This window comes from Cyprinodon tularosa, unplaced genomic scaffold (genome assembly GCF_016077235.1).
Source record: "Cyprinodon tularosa strain WSP-4 unplaced genomic scaffold, ASM1607723v1 ctg37, whole genome shotgun sequence".
In the NCBI taxonomy this organism is placed as follows: domain Eukaryota; kingdom Metazoa; phylum Chordata; class Actinopteri; order Cyprinodontiformes; family Cyprinodontidae; genus Cyprinodon; species Cyprinodon tularosa.
The window spans coordinates 1,326,054-1,348,672 of NW_024039085.1; the positions used below are offsets into that span (position 1 = coordinate 1,326,054).

The 22,619-nt window shown below is 37.2% G+C and overlaps 2 protein-coding genes across 4 annotated transcripts; one reads left to right on the plus strand and one right to left on the minus strand.

Annotated features, from left to right (window-relative positions):
* Window positions 1–7,265: 7,265 nt before the first annotated feature.
* mettl18 (methyltransferase like 18) lies at window positions 7,266–13,587 on the minus strand. Its single transcript, XM_038296234.1, has 2 exons — window positions 13,233–13,587; window positions 7,266–8,415 (listed from the first exon to the last, which is right to left on the minus strand). The coding sequence occupies exons 1-2, from the start codon at window positions 13,335–13,337 to the stop codon at window positions 7,450–7,452; spliced, it is 1,071 nt and encodes a 356-aa protein (XP_038152162.1). The 5' UTR covers window positions 13,338–13,587; the 3' UTR covers window positions 7,266–7,449.
* Window positions 13,588–13,633: 46 nt separating this feature from the next.
* Window positions 13,634–22,357, plus strand: zdhhc16a (zinc finger DHHC-type palmitoyltransferase 16a). 3 transcript variants are annotated; one of them, XM_038296226.1, is made up of 11 exons: window positions 13,634–13,774; window positions 15,836–16,093; window positions 16,525–16,719; window positions 16,804–16,892; window positions 18,832–18,860; window positions 18,972–19,105; window positions 19,264–19,347; window positions 19,441–19,526; window positions 19,680–19,803; window positions 21,868–21,938; window positions 22,030–22,357. In XM_038296226.1, the coding sequence occupies exons 2-11, from the start codon at window positions 15,860–15,862 to the stop codon at window positions 22,130–22,132; spliced, it is 1,149 nt and encodes a 382-aa protein (XP_038152154.1). In that variant the 5' UTR covers window positions 13,634–13,774; window positions 15,836–15,859; the 3' UTR covers window positions 22,133–22,357. The 3 variants fall into 3 exon arrangements, with proteins under 3 accessions (XP_038152154.1, XP_038152156.1, XP_038152155.1); XM_038296227.1 differs by lacking the exon at window positions 13,634–13,774 and adding an exon at window positions 15,611–15,710; XM_038296228.1 differs by lacking the exon at window positions 19,264–19,347.
* The last annotated feature ends 262 nt before the right edge of the window (window positions 22,358–22,619 follow it).

The window sequence follows — 22,619 nt, forward strand, 5'->3', positions numbered from 1 at the left end:
TCACTATTTCCCTCTTCCATCCCACAAGAATCGCTTCCTGTTTCCTCACTACTCACGGCCCAAGACATTTCTCCATAAGCAGCTTCAAAACACGCGCCATGCACCAAACGACCATCCACCGAGCCTCAAACACTTCTTGTGTCCATTCACGAGGATGTTACGTCGTCAGAATGACGGCTTATTATAACCAATACAGAAAGAGTATAGGATTAGTGGATGATTATGATTGGGGGATCCAGTGAGAGTGGGCGGGTCCATTAGTAGGGACGCTAAATTGGGCAATGAAAATGTGGAAGTTTCTCTGAAAAGTGTGGGTTTAATCCTACGCCTATGATGCCTACGCTTTTTACAAAACAGAAAAGTATTAATACACAGTGATACACTTGAATACCAATAATTAATAATGTCAAAAAAAAAAAAAAAAAAACAAATATATATATATGATTTTCTTCTAGGGGGTATTTTTAAAGGTTTTTAAAGGATCTTTAGAGTCTCCTCTAGGGATGTTTTCTTTTTTTTTTTTTCTTTTTTTCCTGTATGTGTTTTGCAACTCTTGATTCTTGATTGGGTTGGGCTAAATGGTCACATTGATTACTTTAAAGCAGATATATATATATACACACACACATTATGCTTAATGATAATTCATGTCTTTGTTATATGTGAAATCAGATGAATGACTTTTGCAATCTGGCTTTTTTTAAGAAGCGTGTTATCACTGTAATTTTTAATATAATTTTTTTGTGTGTGTGTGTATATCCAAAATATACTGACATCTTGAAATTGTTCGGGTTTCATTTTGGGTGACATTGTGAAACATCTTCGATGAATGAAAAGAAAAAATGCGACTCCTTTATTTCCTTTCAGATGCTTTAGGTATAAATACGTGAGTAGAAAACGTGTTAGGATAACACACAGGATATGGGGTAACCAATGAAATGGGAGCTATTTTTAATAATTATTATATTAAGAATAAAAAAAATGAATATTATTACTACCTATCAGTGGATCAGCATGATGCAGAATATAAATCCTCATGTTGTATCCTATGCCATACACATATACAACATAATAATACCTTGAATAAGCATATATGTCATATATTGAATTCAGATAGTACCAAAATGTTTAGAAAAATTGACAAAACATATTTAATGTGAAAGTGCACATCTATGTAAAATATATTTAAGCCCATATGAACACATACAGACAAGGCTACACTTTATTCAGAATGAACAAAGACAATTAAGCAAAAGATTTCTGTCTGAATATTTTATTTAAAAGTATGTCACTTTACATAGACAGAGGATTAACAACCCATGCACAAGTAAAATACATAAGAGAGAAAATTATTGTTTTCATGTTTGATATGACTTTTTTTTTTACAATATCAAATAAACTTTTGGTTAATATAACATGTGTTAGGATTTGTGTATAACAAGCTGATCAATAAAGATCAGCTCAGTTGCTACCATACAGTAAATAGTATTGCTTAACTTAACTTAAATTAAACCTAAATATAAAAATATCAAGTTAAGTCTTTCCAAGAGTTAAATGAACTTATATTTATTTCCATTATGCATTGGTAAAACATGTAATGGTACAAGAGAGACCACATTTCCTACCCCACATGATAAACAGGGGACTCAAAAACAAAGTACAACCCCCAGGATGACGTCCTCCTATGCTGTAGCTCTATCTTTGTAAAATAAATATTTCTTAAATTAGGCAGCCATCATGGTCTTCTCTGATTTTATTGAAACTTTGAGAGAATGTATATAAAATAAAAATATAAAAAACGCTTTGATTCAATCACTCAGGGCAGTACACTGTAGTAAATGGCAACAGCTAAAAGTGTAGAACAAAACTAATTTCATAAGAGCAAACGTCGCTTCTGTGCAGGCGTAAGGGAATAATAGGACGAAACTAAAATTAATCAGATTTGAATCTGAAAGTTTCAGCCTGGATCTTATGATGTGGCAGTCCTAGCGCTATGATTCATAGGATAGGTTTAACATTAATATTTGCTGTTTCCGTCTTCGTAGTGTTTGGTTACAAACCAGTAATGCAGGTATTTTTTTCAGTTACAGCGTTATAGAAACTACACACTTTTTTCATTGACATTCTGTTTTCAAGCTGTATTTGAGAATATTGTTTCATCCACAAAAACAGAGAAGGCAAGGAAACTTTTCGCGATATATGAAGGCCTCATAACTCCTTTTCCATAGTCCTTCAGAAATTTTATTAAATACAGATCAGCCATAATATTTGCTCAAATATTTTACCACTTGTTGCAAATTACAGTCACTGTTACTATTAAATTTAGCGCCAAATACTGGGAAAAAGTGAGGGCAGCTATTGTACAGATTTTTCAAAATTCTTTGAATTTTACCCATCTGCTTATGATACACATTAAAAGAAATCCAGTCTGACTTTTTATTAACCTAAAATTCGAGCTCAACTAAACAGATAAAAAAAAAAAAAACATGAAATCAAAACAATTATCAGTTTTAATGAATTTAGAGGATAATGAAGGCCACTCTCTGATTTTGTAAATCCTGCTGGAAAAACCAGTACCAAGCCAAAAGAACTGAGCCCATAGATGACCCCTTCACATGCCACCATCTATGGAATTCAGTTCTCACAGCAGAGCACCGATCAGCACGTGGCCCTCAGGAGCGCATTGATCCTCCAATGGCAAACCTGTCAAAAGAAACTCACATCTCAGCATCAGTGCGGTAGATCACAGCCCTATTAGTGATGCCAAAACATTACAGAGTAAATACATCCGCAGCATAATTACTAAGTTAAGCAGGAAGAAGGGAGTGTAAACCAACCCCTTGTTACCAGGCAAGTAGAATGACAAGACACCCATCCCCATTTCTCAAGAACAGCAGAGTGAGGATGAGATGATAATGTCAGCTTAGCCTCTTCCATGGTAAGATTGAGCAAGAGACCATTACTGTGGTGACTAAACTTGGCCTCAAATAATTAATAATCACTTAGTGGAGTATGTATATATATTTAAAGCAAATGCAACTATACTATAGATTAAAACATCCGACAAGGAGACTCATTTCCAAGAGTAATATTTAAGGTATAATAGTCTTTACAAGTGAAACTATTCAATACATTTCCTTCTGAAGTTTGGAACGCGCCAAACTTCTGCTTAACTCAAGGGTTCCTGGAAGCTCCACCGAAACGAAAGGTTATCAACGGGGCTGATAAAAGTACTTACTGACTGGGGTGATGGTCAAGAGATGAAATGACTCATCAGCTACACTGCCAGGAAAGGAACTGCTGTGGGTCATTGTGCTTTACAGCCACACACACCACATAGACACATGAGTTTGATATTAACTGTGGTACAGATCCCCCTCTGAGCTCGGCTGAAAAATACCTCATCCAAGGCCTGGAGTCAATATTGATAAAGGCAGTTGAGATTATTTAACTATTTGAATGTTAGCTCACTAATGTTGGTTTATGCATTAAAAGCCTTTGCTCAGTTAGGTTTGAATGCAGTACAGGAAGCTTTCTAAGGAAGACCACACCTGAGCATGTTTGGGAATTGCCTGGCGGTTAAAGAGGGAGACAACAGGTTAAGCAGGCCTGCTAATGGACAGGAAACATCCATTCATCAAGACTCACACAGGAATTAATCACTGATACAGTATCATGTTCTGCTGGCGTTCAAGCACTTAGTTTCATTTTTAGAAACTCTATACACCCATCTATTCTAAAATAAAAACATGTTAAAAGTCTGTCTACGTACCTGAAGAACATCTTTCCAAACCCTGGATGTATCGGAAACAAAACTCCCCATTGAAGCCAGGATTTTACAGGTTAACACTATTCAGCAGTCATTGCTTAAAGCCTTGAAGCTGTTTTTCTTTTTTTTCTACACACAACCCTTCAAAAATGCAACTGCCTCTGCAGCTCCATCTGACATGAACTCCAACTCCCAAGAAAGGATGAGGTACAGTGCCTGGCATTCGCAGCAAATGTGCTTAAATAGCACCTTTCTGCTTCACCCATCAAACTTCCCTCCTCTCTGTTTTTCATACACTCCCTCCGTACGGTAAGCCTGACAGTCACTTCCCAGTAAGAAGGAAGCAGTGGGTGTGAACAGCACGCCCCCTCACAATGAATCAACACATAATAGTTTCTGAGGAAAACCATCTGACTTGCCCTGCCCCCTGTTCCCATAAAGTAAGCAGGGGAAAGGCTGTGTCTACTCGAGGAACCAGGAATTCCCCCGCAGGCCACAAAACAGCTGTCAAGCTGACTCTATGACGAAGCGGACGCACTGGAAGTTTGTCGGTCAGTTTCTGCAAACAGAAACTGTGTTAGGGGGTCCCTATAGTGTTTTATTCTGGAATGCATTTACACAATAGGGAGCTGGAAAGTCTGCAGATACCCTCGTGGGTGTTCAACGGTGCAGTCATGTTAACAAAGTTGCTGACATAAGGTTTCAAAAAGATAAGTTTTGTGCAATATAGTTCATCAGGCAGGAATGTAAAAGCAGGTGGATTTCCGCCACACTCTTACTGACACATATAGCCTGAGATAAGTCTGTTTGCTATGCAGGCTAATTCGAACATGATAGAGAAATATCTCCTTCTTCATAGAGTCCTATTGTTCGGTGAGCAGTAGGGGAAAAAAAAAACAAAAAAAAACAAAAACAAGAACTGATTTCCTCATCTTCTTCAACTGCTACCTAAAGTACAAGCTACTAGTCTAGACTTGAAGCTTTGTTCCTCAGAAAAATCCCTGTGAAATTTATTCACTGGATTTCCTTGTTCTCTACCAAACGGGGATTCCATGTGGCATTGGGAAAATAGCACGTAGTTCCCTACTCCATGCTTGGCTAAGTGACTATGCATATTTCCTCAACCTAGACATGCCTCAAACGTGTCAAGACTCATTGTTTAGGAGTGAGACCCATTAGGCTCATATATCCAGAAAAATAAGAGGCATATAGACCTCCAAAGAGTCCCCCAGGCGATTGATGTACGTTGACTCTAGCATCCACTTTCAAACTCCGTCCCCAGACCTGCAGGATAGGTTGCAAGTGACATTTTGTGCTGGATGGCCGAAACAAGCCCTGCTTTCATGCTGGTGTTTGAACACTGGGGAAAACACTCGCAAAGGTCACTGAGCCCATTTCCTTTCTTTCGTCCAAATGCATATAAAGACCCCGAATATCCCCTTTTAAGATCACTTCAGTTACTGGCCTATTCAGGTTTCTTTGAAGGAAGTAAAATGGTAAAAGAAAACAAGACATTTTGTAAGTCATTTTCAACGCTTCATTCTAGATTTATAGAAACACAACAGGTGCACAGAAAAATCAACTGGTGACTGAAATGATCCAATTCAATTCAGTTTATTTATATAACACCAATTCAAAACACACATCATCTCAAGGCACACTTGTCTTTTTTTTTTTTTTTTTGCTACCATTTTTGATAATTGGTTAGCTGGAAACTAAAGCGCGTAAACATCTAAACCTCATCTAAACCTCAATCAGTCGCTCTTCAGTGTGAATGTGATTAGGAAGTGAAGACCTCTTATTAGTGTTAAAAATATGTTAGATGTGGCACAAAATAATTGGCAAGCTCCTTGAAAAGGAAGCATTTGTTCATTCTACTACCAGGATCTACTGGAATTTACAGAGGAAGCTTTGTAGATAACAGGAAGCTGACACACTACACCAAAGTTAAGCCTATAGCAAAGCAAAACTGAGATGAGATCTTTTCTATGTCACATTTATATCTCCTAGATATAAACGAGCACTGATTGAGACGAATGGTTTTCTCCTCCTTCTCAAATTTCTCTCCCGAGAAAAGTCTCAGAGTGAGCATTGTGCGAGTTCTCTAAATTCTCTTATATCTCTTTCTTTACGGATCTTAGATAAGAGAAAAATGGGAGATATTGTGCCAATTTCGAATATGTCTCATTTTAATACCCTTGCTTAGATCCACTGTCTCAGTTATGGCTCAGTAAGAAATAAACATACCGTCACTGCTCACTATTTGTGTTCTCAGATTCATCTCATCTTATTCTCTTTAATTCCCATTCAAACAAACAAGACATAATTGAGATCAGATGCATATGATTTTGAGATCTCTTTTCCTAATCTCACTTCTGAAATGGTTTTCTCCACTCAACCTCCTTATGTCTTTGTGATGTCTTTTTAGCTTATCTCTTGCTCCTACCGGACCTTTAGATGAAGTAACTCAGGAACAAATGATCACAAAATGATACGAATATGAATAAGCTCTAACTGATCTCAAGAAATGGGATTGAACAACAGATGAGCAACAGATTTTTCCTATGAACCCTTTCAAAAAGTTTGTCCAGGGACTTGTTGAATTAGGAATAGTTGGTGTTTTCACAGTTAAGGGTCTACATACTCTACAACAAACACATGCTTTTGTCTAAAATATTAATGCTAACTGCACTAACAATGTTTAATGCCAACATAAGATGTTAAAGACGGGTTAAAATATTCTCTCTGTAACTTTTAATCAGATTTTAACTTTGTTTTAGAACAATAGGGACATTCTGTTGACTGGTCCAAATGCAATAAGTTGCTCATAACAAGCCCTGGGCTGCTATGAATTTCTCATGGTATGTCTACATTAAATACATAACACAAGTAAAACTTATGTTTAAAAAGTTTCAAGGTGTTCTTTCATTCAGCTGACTGTCAGAGTACAGCACTAGGAGAAGCAATGAGGCGTACCACCAAACGTCAAACTTGCATCACTGTGCCACTTCCTTTTATCTTGATCATCTGTATATGGTGTAACTTGAGTCTCCAACAAATGGGGTATTTTGTTAAATATTCTAATATGACTTTCAAAGGTCTAGTTTTATGTGGCACACTCCCACAGCTCTACTATAAAAAACATGAGTAAACAAGTGACACTTAATGGAACAGTTAGTAATCTGGAAACTGTACCTTTGTATAACCTCAGTATACCTATAAATATATACCTGTAACCAACAGAGGTCTGTTACCAACCATAGATCTGCTTTAGGTTCAGAAATAGTTCCAGTAACACATAACTCTAAACCACAGCTTTCTCCTATGGAATATGGTACACTTCTACATTTGAGTTGTACAGAAATAGTTAAACTATAATCTTTTTTATTAAGGGATTTTCTGACTCTTTTGACTTTTATTTCCATATAGGTCAGCTTTGTGACTTTGTTTTTGTGTAATGTTTGCAAAATGATAAGCAACATGGCCAAAAGAGAAGTAAAAGGGAGTCTATTTCTTTATTTTTCATGGATCACAGAGAGAAATCGATATCCACGTCAGCTTTACCAAATTACTGGCTGAAAATCAGCCACAAAATATGTGACTGAGTCAAACTTATAACATATTTCTCATGCAAGGGTTCATCATCTGTAACAAGTTTGTGTATAGCTGACATTTCCTGGTCAGAGGTCTTTGGGCTTTTTAAATTGCAGCACCACTACGTGTCTCTGCAGGCCTTCAGCCCCATCCCACAGGTGATTCAGGGAGAAAACACCCCTCTGCTCCACGAACGTCTCAAACAGATGTAGGCCGCCGCCAACACCAAAGTAGTGGGATTTGGTAGCCAGGTATACCAGGCCGCCGGGTGCCAGAAGCTGGTGAAGAGTTTCATGCAGGGCAGGGTAGTAGCAAGTGTTGTAGATTGTCTCTGAGGTGAATATAATGTCAAATTTGGGCTGTGGCTTCCTCTTTAGAACCAAAGGAAGAAACGTCCTCCAGTCTCCAGAGTAAAAATGGCATTTCTCCAATAACGAGTGTTTGGATAGATCTGTTACTCTTTTCTTAGGAGGTGGGCTGTTAGCATTTGAGTCATCTTTCCCTTTCTCTGCACAACCGTCTTCTTCTTGTTTTTTTCCCTTGCCCTTCCCCTTTTTCTCACCATCACTTTCTACCTCATCATCCTCTTGGCAGTTCAGGAACACATTTGGCACTGTGAGCTGTTCAATGACTGTGCTGTTGTAATCTTGAAAGAGGACCATCCTGGCTCCTCTCTTTAGGGCCAATATTCCCAGAAGTCCCGCTCCACAACCCAAATCCAACACTGCCTTTCCCCTGAATGTCTCTCCCTCTTTCTCTATCAGCTCCAGGATGTCATAAGTGCACTCCCACACTTTCAGACCTCCTTCGTACACACCAGAGATGAGATCAGAGTTCTTCTCCTCCCTGCAAGAGAGGATTTTCTCCACGTCCTCTCTTTCGGAGGCCGTCCTCTCGAAAACGGTCTCATTGAGGAAGTGCAGAGGAGGAAGGGTTCCAATGGTAACGGTTTCAAAGACAGCATCTGTAAGGAGGAACTGGGGGTCCAATGGAGGAAGGTGCTCTTTGGCCTCTTTCACTGGACCGGCTGATGATTTATCTTCAACTTCTGCCTGCAACAGAAAGTAGCATAAATTAGCAAATTTATTTAATGTGATTATGAGTTTCAGTTAGACGTGCTGGGTTTGAAATTAAAGAGACATTTATTTTTTTAGATCTTGACTTGAGTGATAATCTGCGTGTTCCCACATCATCTGGATAGCCTGTTTGTCATCTCTATGCATCTGTGAAAAACGAGGTAGCATATCATGGCAGAGAATTAAGAAAGCTGGTTAAAGGCTCTGAGTAACACCACATGACTCTTAGGTAGGGATGTCCCGATCAGCATTTTAGGCCTCCGATTCTTATCCGATCTTTTAACCTCAAATCCGATCCCATTTTGAGTCCCTATACGAAATTTTCTCTTTAGTAGTGAAATTGATAATATATTTTGAGCAAGTAACTCAACTTATTATTAGACTAATATTTGATCATTACCATTATTATTGTACATTCCATGAAATCAACATTTTACCCAGAATTAAGGTCAGCTTCAATTTAATATTTTCCACAAAAGTAAAAAGAAAAATACCGACTTAGTACAGTATTATCAAATAGGAAGTGCTATCCAAGATCCACTTTTGCAATGACCACTGAGCAAATGTAAAATGCCCTTGCTCATCTTAAATGCGGTGTAAACAGATTGACAAATAGTCACAAATCAGTAAATTAATTTGAAATATCTCAATCCAACTTAAAAAGTAAGTAAACAGAATTCAATCAAATGAATTCAAAAATTTAGGACTGCAACTAAAAAGTAGCATGATCACTGAAACATGATCAAAATGAACAAGACCATTCTTCAGTAATGAACAAACACGTACGTAGCCCTAAAAACAAAAACCAAACCTGAATACTTAGTTATAATAACCACAATGCTCTTTCCAGTTATGCCTCCCTCATATCTTAGTTCAGCCAAGTTGTCAAGAGCAATAAATACGACCAACCTTTCGTTGGAGTATTTGTCTCTCCACATAACGTCCAGCGTTTGTTGCTTTGCTTTAGTAACCTCTCCTTCTGCAGCTTTACAAAATGCTTCATACACATTGTCATGTTTTGTCCTCAAATGACGAAACAAGTTCATGGTGTTAAATGTATCTCTGCTGCTACCTCCTCTTGAAATTGCCATGTTGCAGACATTGCAAGTAGCTTTAGGACAGTAAAATACTTCCACACTTCTGACATGCTTGCTTTGCATTGCACAACTACCATCAATCGTAACTAGCAGGTACTTTGCAGCAGTTGCAGTAAAGATCGGCGCGACTAGTCAGGTAATGTAGCCGATCTCCGATTACGGCAAAATAGGAGACGATCGGGCCGATCCGATCTCAAGATCCGGATCGGGACATTCCCACTCTTAGGTGATTAAAAACACCAAACAAAAGGAGACATTTACCCATCAGTCCTCTAAGGGCTTCCAAACTAAAAATTCCCACCATTTGTGGTTCATAAATGCAGCAACTAGCCTTGTTTTTTCATTATTTCTTTCCTCAATAACAATACAACACTTTAGGGGCACATGACCATGATGTTAAACATTCTTGTAGTGCTTTAGATTTTAAATTCTTCTAAATTCCCAACTACTACTGGGAAAAAAACAAAACAGCATCATATTATTTTTGTGAAAACGTGAAATGGTCAAAATAAGAATCTTAACCTAAAATCTTGAAGAGGATAAGCATATCTTTACAGATAAAGCTTAAGGCATATCTGATATTTTTTCCTATTGTCAGCTTTCTTTCTTTCTTATAATAATCTAGCAATGACATGACGACAGAGGTGGCTGACTGGTTGCTAAACTTGAACATGAGACTGTTTCCAATCACCCTTGTGATTCACTATGTGACTTAAAAAACAGTTTGGAGTTGTCATGTGGGTTGCACCCACAGGCACAGAACAATTCTGGTAAAAAAAAAAAAGAAAGAAAGAAAAGAAGAAGAGAGCTTTCAGTCTGTTTCTCTACTTCAGAATCATTCAGTAGTGATCCACAGTCTGCCATCAGCAGGAACAAACTTTTTTTCTTTTTTTTGTGTAACATTTTTTCTTCCACCCTTTTTGGAAGATTATGAACCAACGCTCTCTAGTGGTAAACAGTCAACATCTCCTTACTGACTTCCTTTTTGTACACAAACAACTCAGGCTGTCACACAGAAATGCTGCTTTTGTTCCCTTTTCTTATAAAAGACAGATGCTTTTGATTTAAATAACTGTTCTAGAGGGAAAAGAAAGTCACTCAGTGGAGGATTCCGCATTTGACAGAAAAAAATGGCTTTCCATATGTTGTATTACTGAAAAGATATATATATATATTAATATAGATACAGAACTGTAAAAATTAGGGCTGAAACAATCGGATTAATCGATTAACCGATTTAGCAATCGATTATTCGTTAACTGGAATATAGAGACTGTAAAATATCCCTTTATTTGACTCCCTTAAAACCCACTTAGAGTAGTAATTATATCAAAATTGTGGAAACATTTTAGTTTCATCTGGTTTAATTTCATAAAAAAAAATCTTCTAGTCAAATGTAAAAAATATATTATTTTTATTCACAGTTAAAAGGGGTAAGATCAGCAGCACATTAGGGAGATGAGGCAACATTTGGAAGGAATGTTTTCCCTGTTAAAACAAATGAATGTTTAGTTTATCAGAGGCCTTGAAAGGGAAGACTAAAGCAGCTTATGAGTCTGCTAAGGACTTTGAGAAAGTTTTAAAGAATTTGACAACTCTTTCAGCCCCATATATGGGAGAAAAAAACAAAAACAAACCAACAAAACAAAAGACCCCCGTCCTAGTCAAAGTCCAATTTAAAAATCATTACGTTACTATACTACAATAAAAGTGTGTGTGGACCAAACATTTGAAAATAAATTACACCCCCAAAAAAGTCCTGATTTATAAAACCATCCATATGCACTAAACCAAACAGTTTTCCTTTATAAATCCCAGCTGTACATCAAAGTTTGCGCACAAAGCACCTCTTCATGTTCGACCCTCTACTCGGCCACATTCAACCATACATGCAAAGCACAGCATAAATGTTATTGTGTATTTAAAAATCACCCAGGTGATCAATGTTATTTCATGGTTACCAATCTGCAGTGAAGAAAGTGGCAAGAAAACCCCTGGTTGAACGGGGCAGAAATGGATGCGATTGCAAGTGAGCTGGAAGGTGGGATAAATATGCTGGTAGCCACAGCTGAGGGAGGTACTATTATGACTAACTAAGAGTCTGATGTAGGACTGGTCATATTGACGAGAGCAGGCAGCGTTGAGCTTCATCGCCGGCTGGGATATCTCAGCTTTATAGATAAATTCATAGAACTTGGTTCCTAAAAGTGGATTTAGGTAGAGTCCATTGATTGTATACCATCTTCACAGACTCATCTTTAAGTCAGATATTTCCTGATCTCTTGTGGAGATTGACTGCAGTGTCATTTTATTATCTCCTACCTATAATTCATGAAAATGTTCTAAATTGTATATATACAGATTTGTTTTTATATTTAATTCTGTTTCTTTAGAATCATGCACCCACCGACTCCCCCTCGCTATTTTTATTGATCTATTTTACATATCCACTCATTAGCCATTCATCATTATGATCCAGATAATCTTGATAATGCCTGAAAAGGCATTCTCTCCTAATTATTCAGTTCCCCACTTCAGTCACTGTAATCTTTATTTGGAAAGGTTATATTACTTAGACCATTTCATGAAACAGTTTGTAAAATATCTCTGTTGGATAATGTCTACCACCCCATGCATGAAGCTGTCGCTGAACTGGAGAGCTCCTTCAGTGACAGACTGCTGCACCCTAAAGGCACCAGGGCGCATTATCACAGATCCTTCCTCCCAGCAGCTGTAAGACTTTAGAACCACCACTGTTTCCAACAACCTAAATAAGTTGTTAAATTCGTGCTTATTTTTGCACAGTTTCTACCTTAGTCAGTTAAATAACGTGCTGCTGTCATTTTGCACATCTCTGATGTTGCTGTTATTTTAAAAATATCCATTACTGTAAAAATTTCCACAGCTGTGTAATGGTTATTTATTCTCTAGGTGCATAGTTTTATATTGTGAAAAACAGTTTCAAGTACAGCATTTTATTTGCATTTTATTTTTTTTCTTACTCTTATTTACACAATTATGTTAGTTTTATACACTCTGAGGTCCAGATTTGTGTGATAATTTTTCTCTGTTATCTTCTTGCTGCTGTAAAACCAGAATTTCCCCATTGTGGGACAATAAAGGAATTTTCTTTTCTTTTCTATTCTATTCTTTTCTATAACTACCTCAAGAGGGCAGGCATTCAAAATTCTAACCAGATAATGAATATTATCAAAGCAGTGGTAATATTTTAAGATATTAAGGAGATATTACCAAAAATGTCTATTTGCATTATTATAAATATTAAATAATTTGGGGGTTAGATATAATTAATATTGATCTCCTCAAATGTTTAAGTTAATTTAGAAATACATTTCGAATATGTAATACTATAATTTAGAATTTCATACATTTAATAATAATTACAAAAACATTTTGTTCTGGTTTGATTAGTGTAGGAGAAGGACAGAAGTAGCAAACTCGCCAGCAGAGATGGATTTATTAGCTCTATTTATACAGCTTCAGAAAAGCCGTTTTATAAACTTTCTAATGGAAAAAAACGTAGAAATTACTAAACACTCAAAGAGTTCATATATGCACCAAAAAACTTTAGACCTGTGTTGGATCAGATGCTAACATCATCCCAACAAAAATGAACTTTTGCTCCTCACTCTTAGCATCAAAATAGCTTTAGAAAAAAGTACTACAATTACTTACATATTTCTGATCTCCCTCCTTTTCTTCGCTTTTTGAATTATCTCCACTAACTTCTGCAGGTAAGTTTGTTTGCGCTGAAATGTCGAAGTTAAAGCAAAAAGACATGACTGAGATCGGACAGACAGGCTAGCTAGTTGAAGGTGAAACCTCTCCACATGTTGTTCCTGCAGAAAGACTTCAATTCCCAGAATTCCAGAGTCAAGCGACCCATTTTTTTTACTTTATTTACGGAGTCTTTGAATAAAGTTTGACTTGTTATACAAATTTAACTAAACGGAAATAAACACACTGAAAGAAAAAATAATTACGAAGAATAAAAACAGCTCTAAACGTAACGCTCTGTTCCTGACTCAGATACCCATGATGCATCGCGGTAACCCTTCAGCGCATGCGCAGTAGCGTTAGGTCAGGATTCAGCTGTAAACTGTGACAGCTCTCGGATCACACTCCTGCTCTAAAATAGCAACAATGCTGCTTTACCTTGAACTTAGCGATGTCTACCACTAAGGGTAAGTCAGTGAGGTCCTCTGCTTCATACCAAGGTAGGTTCTCCTTAAAATGCCGAAAAATGTCAGTCAATATGAGCCTCACACACTGGCTGCTGCTCTAATGCTGCCTGACATCCAGACAAAAGGGATTTAGGAGTGTTTTTTATGTTGCAGATAGACAGTTAACTGGCAGCGTTATATGCATAAGTGGCTTTGCTTTCATAAGGTGGTGATTATAGGGGCTTTGCAGGTCATTGTTGCATATCCCGCCACTGACTGATTGAGTAAATCTACTGGTGACAGAAATCTGGTGTATTTCAGACCCCTGCCTCTTCATTTCACCTGAACAACTAGAAGGATCTCCACCCAGACTCCACCCTGTTGGGAATGCTGTCTAACTAGACTGCCCCTCCTTTTTTAAACCATGTTAGACAAATGTATGCTTTGTCCTTTATTCATAATTACTTTTTTTTAATGTTTGTGATCATATATCTTTTTCATTTGCATTTTCTTAGTTGTCGGGGTGCCTGATTATAGGTCTGCTGGTTTGCAAATTATACACTGTCTCATATTTATAGTTGTTCAAGTTTTGGATGTGCATTTATAATTTAGAAAAGGCCAAGGAGAGATGGGCATTAATAAAAAGGCGCAAATATCTATGATTGGGGCATTTTTGAAAGGCAAGAACGTCCACTATAGCATCTTTTAATTTACGAATTTTAAGGTACGACGATCTTGAGTTGTACTTTTGTATTAACTAAAAAATGTAAAGCAACATTTGTTCTTATTGTATAAGAACAACACTCATACCCAATCAATAATACATTGGAATAATTGTGGTTATTATGGTGTTACTACTGAGCATCACTGGTGATATAAGAGCAGTGGTGTCAAAAGTACTCACATTTGTTACTTAAGTAGAAGTATACTACAGTTTGAAAACACAGAATCAACTTGACCTCTTTACTCAAAGAAAAGTGAAAAAGTATGTGCTTCAAAAACTACTTAAAGTATAAAAGTATAAAGTTACCTTAAAAAAAAAACAGCCAGATGCCACTATATGAATTGAAAGCTCAATTTTTCAACTATTTCTAAAAATTCTTTGAGCTAGGGCCAAGGATGAGGGAGGTCTTGTTGGTCTCTGAATCCATCTCCCGATACGCTCTCGCCTGTGTCCGACCTTTCAGACATTTAATCTTTTTCTGAATCCTACATTGTAGCATAGCATAGACAATTCACCTTTGCAGTTTGAAGAACACCTGCTGGCTTCTGATGATTTCCTTTAGCTAACCAATGAGTGTTTGCACTCAGACATGGGCAATGTGGAGTCAACAAGTCATCTCCATGTCATGTATTTCATCTACCCAGCCAATTAACCAGGTGAGTCCAATCTACACAGGTTAATTCACGGTGAAGATTGGACTCACCTGCTTCAGTGGCTGGGTAGAACAAAAACATGACATGGAGATGACTTGTTGGCTCCACATTGCCCATGTCTGTTTGCACTATACGACTCATCCAATTACACTAGTTTTCACTAGATCTGAATGGCACCAATGATCTGCATTGGATGGCGCACATGACGTGAAATAAATATTGAAATAAATATTTATAAACATTAAAGCGAAGCCAAGAGTAACGAGTAACGTTTGTTTGTAGCGTTACTTGTTTGTTGTAACATAAGTATAGATACTTGTGTGAAAATGTAAAGAGTAGAAGTCAGAAGTAGGGGGAAAAATAAGTAATGGAGTAAAGTATAGATACCTAAAAAGTGTACTTAAGTACAGTAACCAAGTATTTGTACTTCGTTACTTGACACCTCTGTGTAAGAGTACTAGGAAGCTACATTTATCTTTATTTATCTCTTCTTAAATAGAGGAAAACGTTTAGAAGCATTTATCCATCAACAGCAAACAGCAACAGATGAGGGAGGGGCAGCTTTCCATTGTTATACTCCACATGAAAACCTGGTCACTCTATTACTTCTTTGGTATGCCCTGATACTTCAGCACAATACCTAATATCTTATGTGGAGTTGTTGTGAAATATACCTAAAGATTTTCAGGAATCGTGAGTAAATAAACTCATTATCGTCATTTCGTTTTATCTCTGCAGGTACCTCCTCATTACAAATGCAGGATGCGTTGCAGTCCCAGCTCCATGCTCAACCTGTTACGCACGGGGCGCTTGCGGTCATGCAGTAGGCGAGGGAGGAGCAGACTCCCCTTATGGCTCCGGAAGATATGGCTTTACCTAAAGCTGCTGGTTCGGTCACTTTGTTTCAATTCCCTCACAGACTCCGATGTAGTTTTCGACTCCATCTTTGAGCCGGTGTTTTGGACTGTGGATTATGTCACACGATGGTTTGGCCTGGTGAGTGAGGCAAAAGTGGAAACTTCTTTCTACCCTGGCCTGAAAATGAATGTCTGGATACTTCCTATGATAATAAGTTAATGATAAGTGGTCATGCTTTGTTTTGTTTTGTTTTTTGAGTCGAACCAAATAGGATTGAAGATTGAATTAACTTTAGTAAAGTTTTTTGCGAGGGGATGTAATGATGCTTCACCTGCTTGTGTCAGGAATCTGGGAGACCACTCTTCCACTGTTCAAAGGTTTAAATGATCACATATAGGCAGTATTTTATATTTACTACACAGTATCAACCTGAAAATAAGCTATTAAGTGTTTTTAGAACTTTCTTTTTATATGCATTATTATATGTATGATAAACAGTAAGATCAACCTGGAACTGATATATTGTACTGTCAATTATTTTTCTGGGTTTTAATTTTCTTTTGATTCAGGTATTTGTTTGTCTGGTGGTGATACTGACCAGCTCCATCGTGTTGATCGCCTACATAGTACTTCTTCCTCTGGTCTTAAACACTTACTCTCCTCCATGGATTGCTTGGCACATATGTTATGGACACTGGAACCTCATCATGATCGCTTTTCACTACTACAAAGCTGCAAAGACTTCCCCTGGATATCCTCCTACAGTAAGATATTAAATCCACCTCTCTGTCAAATCTTTATTGTGTTTTATCCTTTTAAAGCAACAAATCTTGCTCTTTTATTCATAGGAAAAAAATGACCGGCCTTTTGTTTCAGTCTGTAAAAAATGCATCATGCCTAAACCAGCAAGAACTCATCACTGTGGTATCTGTAACAGGTTAGTGAGCCTTTTTTTGTTCTTTATGGTACCAGAGGGCTGCTAACACCATGCAAACAAGTTCACAGCGGATTCCAAAAGCCCTGCAAACGCATAAATGGGATTAGCAAACACAAAAATTAGAATAGTGCACATACACAAAATGCATGTAAAGTGAAAATGCTGCCAAAACATCAGCAAGGTAGTAGAAGCTGCAAAGAACTTCTGTATAACTGAAGTTCTCCAGAAAACTAGGTTTATATGATCAACAGCTCATAAGGGAACATACCCTTGGTAAAAGCATTCATGGGATGCTCAAAGAGGTTAAAAAATCCATTAAAAACTCTGTCTTTCCTCCATATATCCTCTAGGTAGATGTGTTTTATGTTTTTGACTAAGACTACTTGCACATTTTCTCCCACGACAACAAACAGTGGCGCCAATGTGATGTTTTTAGTCCTACTTTTATCAAATGGAACACCCTCTTAGAATTCATCTGTCTCTTCCAAAGCCCTGCGTCCACAATTAATGTGTCTTTACATCATTTCCGTACCAGAAGGCACCGGAAATTATCAATCTACTTTAAGGCAGAATTCACAGTTGACAATTAACTTCATTGTGAGAAGGTAGACGGATCATCGTAGCTCATGAAAGGTCACCAACACAGAATACAATTTCACAGGCCATCTTTCATCTAACGGAGGATGCAGTTTACTTTTCCTAACACAGTGTAGGGAAGGAATTCTGTAATTCTTTGCTGAATCCGGACAGCCTTCAGCGTTATGGACGTCATGTTTTTGTGACGAACATGCACATGAATGACGCCGTTCAAAATGTGACTACAGCCTTCTAGAAAAGAGCGGCTAAAGCTCTCTGTTATAAAACCCAAAACATATGAAGGTGTGTACATCAGCTTGTGCCACAAAGAGTACACATGAAGAAATAATGTATTTTTGTAAAAACTTTTTGAGGTAGGCTGTACTCATGCTTTCTGTCTCACAACTGATTGTGTGCAACTTTACAGCACCTAGTGGTGAGTAATAACTTCAGGAGGTCTCTATGCCAACTGAAACGGGGATAGGAAGCATCCTACTTCCATACTGCCTGCACTATTTGGACAGTGCCTATTGTGGCTTTATATATGCTTTGGCCTAAGTGTTCTTCTTACCAATTTGATGTATTTGGAAGGAGTGCGATTAATGCGTACTAATGTCTGTGGTCTGGAGCACTTCCGTTATCCAGAGCTAGTTTTCAGCTTTTAATAGCTGTCCGTTTGTTTTTTCTTCTTGCATTGTTTTACCTTTGCATGTGTTGGTGTTTTGGCATCGTTTGTGTTTTGGCAGCTGGTTATGTGTTCACTGCATCCTAGACCTTAGCCGCTCTCCATTTTCTTTGATTAATTGTGGCATTTCGCATTTGCAGCATTTTCCTTTTGTATGTGTTTGTGTGTTAGTTTAATTAGGGCTGCAGCTAACAATTATTCTTTAAAATACATTAATCTGTTGATTATTTTTCCATTAACCGATTAATAATTGGATGGGAAAAGGTTCCTTAAAGAAGAATTTTTACAAAATCAAACCAAGTGAAACCAAGTTTTCCACTGGAGGAGTTCTGAATAGAGCATCTTAATAGATTTTTTTATCTTTAATGCAAAATGTTTATATATATATATATATATATATGTATATGTGTAATCTATTTGAAATGAATCATTTGGTTTTTAGTTTATGTATTTGATTATATTTATAATACATTTTTCATTTTGATTTTGACCTACATTTTTATTTCTAATTTTATTCATAGTTCATTTTTGTAAAATAAATCAAAGTGAAAGACTTTGTCAGTGAAAAACCCAACTATGTACACATAGGATTGTAATAGTAAAAACTTTATGATAACAGACTTCCTGACATCTCTGAATGTTATTTAAAGCAATAAAAAGTCTATTCTTTTCTTTCAGGTGCATTTTGAAAATGGACCACCATTGCCGTATCCTTTTTCACTATTAAACTCCACTGGTTTATTAAGCTTTATCAAAAAGTATATTTTGTGGCTGAAAGTAGGTTTATGCTGTTTTTGTCCTTAAAGTCAACCTGTCAGCGTGGTTGAATAACTGCGTGGGTCATTTGAACCACCGTTATTTCTTCTCGTTCTGCCTTTTCATGACTCTCGGCTGTGTCTACTGTAGCATCAGCGGCAGAAACCTGTTCCTTGATGCGTACAACGCTCTAGAGGTAAGAAAGCTGTTGTTGCTGAGCCTGCTTGGTGCTTCCTCCTTGTGATCCCTGCTCTCATAGATTAAATAGTTTCCGTTGACGGGTGAACTTTCTATTATCTGTGTCTCATTTCTTTCTTTGGCCTCTGGGCTTATGCATGCGGGCTGTTCCTTTAGCGCTTTAAACATTTGGATTTGGAAAAGCCGGGAATTCCTGTAACAGGGATGGGACCTCTTATAGGGCTTCTTCCATCTGGACAGGTATTATCTCAAAAATACAATGATGTGATCAAGCTACAATTCTTTTCACTGGTTGATGGGTGGTTAATATGAGCTATTTTCTGTTTTGGGAAGACCAACTTCCAGACAGCTGCACCTCCATACACCTTCAAGGACAGGATGATTCATAAGAGCATCATCTACATGTGGGTTCTCACCAGGTAAAAAGCATCTCAATGTAGCAACAAGCCAGCCCACTGCCACTTTCGATAATTACATCGCTTAGAGTTTTATAGGCTTTGTAGTGGAGAATTAAGGTTTTCCTCTGTTTTCTTTGGCAGAAGATGAATTAAAAATGTGTTTCGTTTTTGCAGCACTGTGGGTGTGGCTCTGGGAGCTCTGACAGTTTGGCATGCTGTTCTCATATCCAAAGGAGAGACCAGCATAGAGAGACACATGAACAAGAAGGAAAGACAGAGACTGGCAGCCTGGGGCAAGGTAACGGGGTTAGAAAGTGTATTCAGCACCATGAAAAAGTATTTTCCTCTTGACTCCTTGTGTCTGTTTCTGACATAAAAGCCTTCCTGATCGCCTCTCATATTTTGATTTAGGGAAAGATAACCCTATTAATACTGTTTTGAAATTATAATTCATTAATTAAGGGAAAAATAGCAATCCAACAACATCTCAACATATTTGAATAATTTAAATCATATTTAACTGTAAATAGTAGATTTCATTCATCACTCAAAGGTCTAATTGGTTGATCTTGAAATTGATCAAGAAATCATTTAAATGCTGCTTAACAACAGGAAATAGGCTTAAAAAAATTAACAGCAACACAAAATGTTCGCATCTAAAGGGATTCAAGTGAAGATGAAAATCAAATCACTTACATCTTTCTGTTTATACACGATTGAAAACATTTCTTGGGTTTCAGTTAAACACAGTTTGAGCTATTTCACCATAAATGATCCACATGCCCATTTCATCCATGATGTCGCTTAATCGTCTGAATGATGATTGAAAATCTTCCCCTGATTTGTTTGACTTACTGTCAGTTGTCTCTATGTTAGATGGTAGTCGTTGCTGCTAGGAGTCTCACAAACATTTATTAGATTTTTAAACTTTTTTTATATACAACCAGGTTGATTTCAAAGCTCATTTTGTACTTTATATTGATGAAATCAGGCGCGCTGGAAGCTGTTTCAAGCAAGGGGAGCTGATTGCTGGGTTGGAAAACACATGACGTCATTATGTTGAGGGCTGTGGCTGACGTTTTTAACATAATATTGTAGGCCTACATTTGTTGCCAAAAACTGCCATTTAAAATGTATCGGAACAAAGCATGAACATTTTAAACTTTATTTCTTCTCTTTTGATCATTCAAAACAAACAACAGCTCCCAATCAACAGGATCAGGAATACTTGAATGAGACATGGCCTAAATATCGCCTAAACTGATCATTGATATGCAGCCTTATTCTTGCGTAGACTTCTTCAGCCACAGGACTACGACGAATAGGCACAGCATATAGAAATAAATAAGAAATAAATAACGCTAAATAAATGCTCGGCGGCAGTATAGGGGAATTAAAACCATTTCTTACCTTGAAATAGTCAGAAATACGTTTCTGCTGCCTATTGCTAGCCATGCCTAAACGAATGTGAGATGGCAGAAGCTTCCGGGGGAGTAGCCTAGTTTTTTATGAAATATTAAAATAATGAATCATTAGTTTATATCTTATACACAGCCCATCATTTTAATCCCATATCAAACACAGTCTTTTAAAAAATAAATACATAAATAATTTCATGTTTTTAAGTACAATATTATGTTATTCCACAGCCCCCCACCATGGGGGACTGATGCTATGACGAGGGAGGCTGCAGCCCCCACAGCACCCCCCTTCCAGTGCCACTGGATGAAATCATAATTTTGAAAAGCGCTATGGTATTTACTCTAATTGGTTATGTCTACTTAGAAAAAAAACAGTATTTTATCATCTAAAACATTTCAATTTATTTAAAAATACTTAAAATAAACCAACAGAACCTTACTTTTTCACAGAACTGTACCCTTATTCTGGTTCTAAATCCAAATCAGTATTATGGGCCTGATCCTTAGAAGATCTGGGTTTATTAAAACACATGCAAACGTGTTAGGTGATCTTTATACCAGGTACACAGTGATTGGCATGTTCAAAATCAGTGTTTGGAAACTCTTTTTGTGTACATGCCTTTACCATTATTCCAGTCTCAAATGGCCCTATTATGGTTATCAAAATGGGGCGGAGTCAAACTAATTCGCACATCTTGTCTTTTGTGCACACAATCTTTGGAGATCATCCAGAACACACCCACTCTGCACACAATTTTTTTTTTCCTCAGACAGATTAGTTTAGATTAGATAATGCCCTTCATTAGAAGGTGGTCATAAAAATTCTTTTGTTTGAAATAATCTAACAACAAAGCAAACATAAACCACAATGGTGGAAGCAAAACAGGAAGCTTCTCGTTATTATGTTTTAATTGCTTGTTTCTTTCTTTAATTGATTTCAGGTTTACAGAAACCCTTTCCACTATGGAAAGCTGAACAACTGGAAAATCTTCTTTGGGGTGGAGAAAAATAGGTGTGTTTTGCTATCCGTACAGAAACTGCTCTGTTTTTTCTTTGTTGTTTGTGAGCAAAGTGGTAATGTTTGCTTTGTTTTCTGTGTTTAGTCACTGGGTGACACGTGTTCTGCTCCCCTCTGGACACCCGCCACATGGAGATGGCTTGACATGGGACATCTTCCCAGTCAGGAAGGACTTGATACCTGTATGACAGACTGGTTCAGTACACCTGTAGCCCAAAATTATTTCTCTGTCAACCGACGTTATCCAGCTGGCTCACAGGATTCCCACTAGGTGATTCCACCAGACCCTATCAACCTCCATTACCTCAAAATGACGGGTTTAGATAGAATTCTCCCCATAAATATTTCTTGTAAACTGACTCGAGTTTGAGCACATGAGTATTGGATAGAAAAAAAAAAACACCAAAAAACACTCTGACTGAATTATTGTTTAAAGGATTTTTAAGGTAAAATGTTTTATTTAGTTCCTTCTGTTTTGTATTTGAAAAAAGAGACACTAAAGTTAAAGAGAAAGTGGTTTAATATGTGGTTCATGTTAATTTATCACAACCCTTTTTTAATAGAAAAGTCCTGAAAACATTCAATCCATTCAAACATGGTTTTCTGACATTATTTATCTGTATTTTTGCCTATGTTAATAAATCTTTATCACTTTTGTAAAATAATGTTGACTTC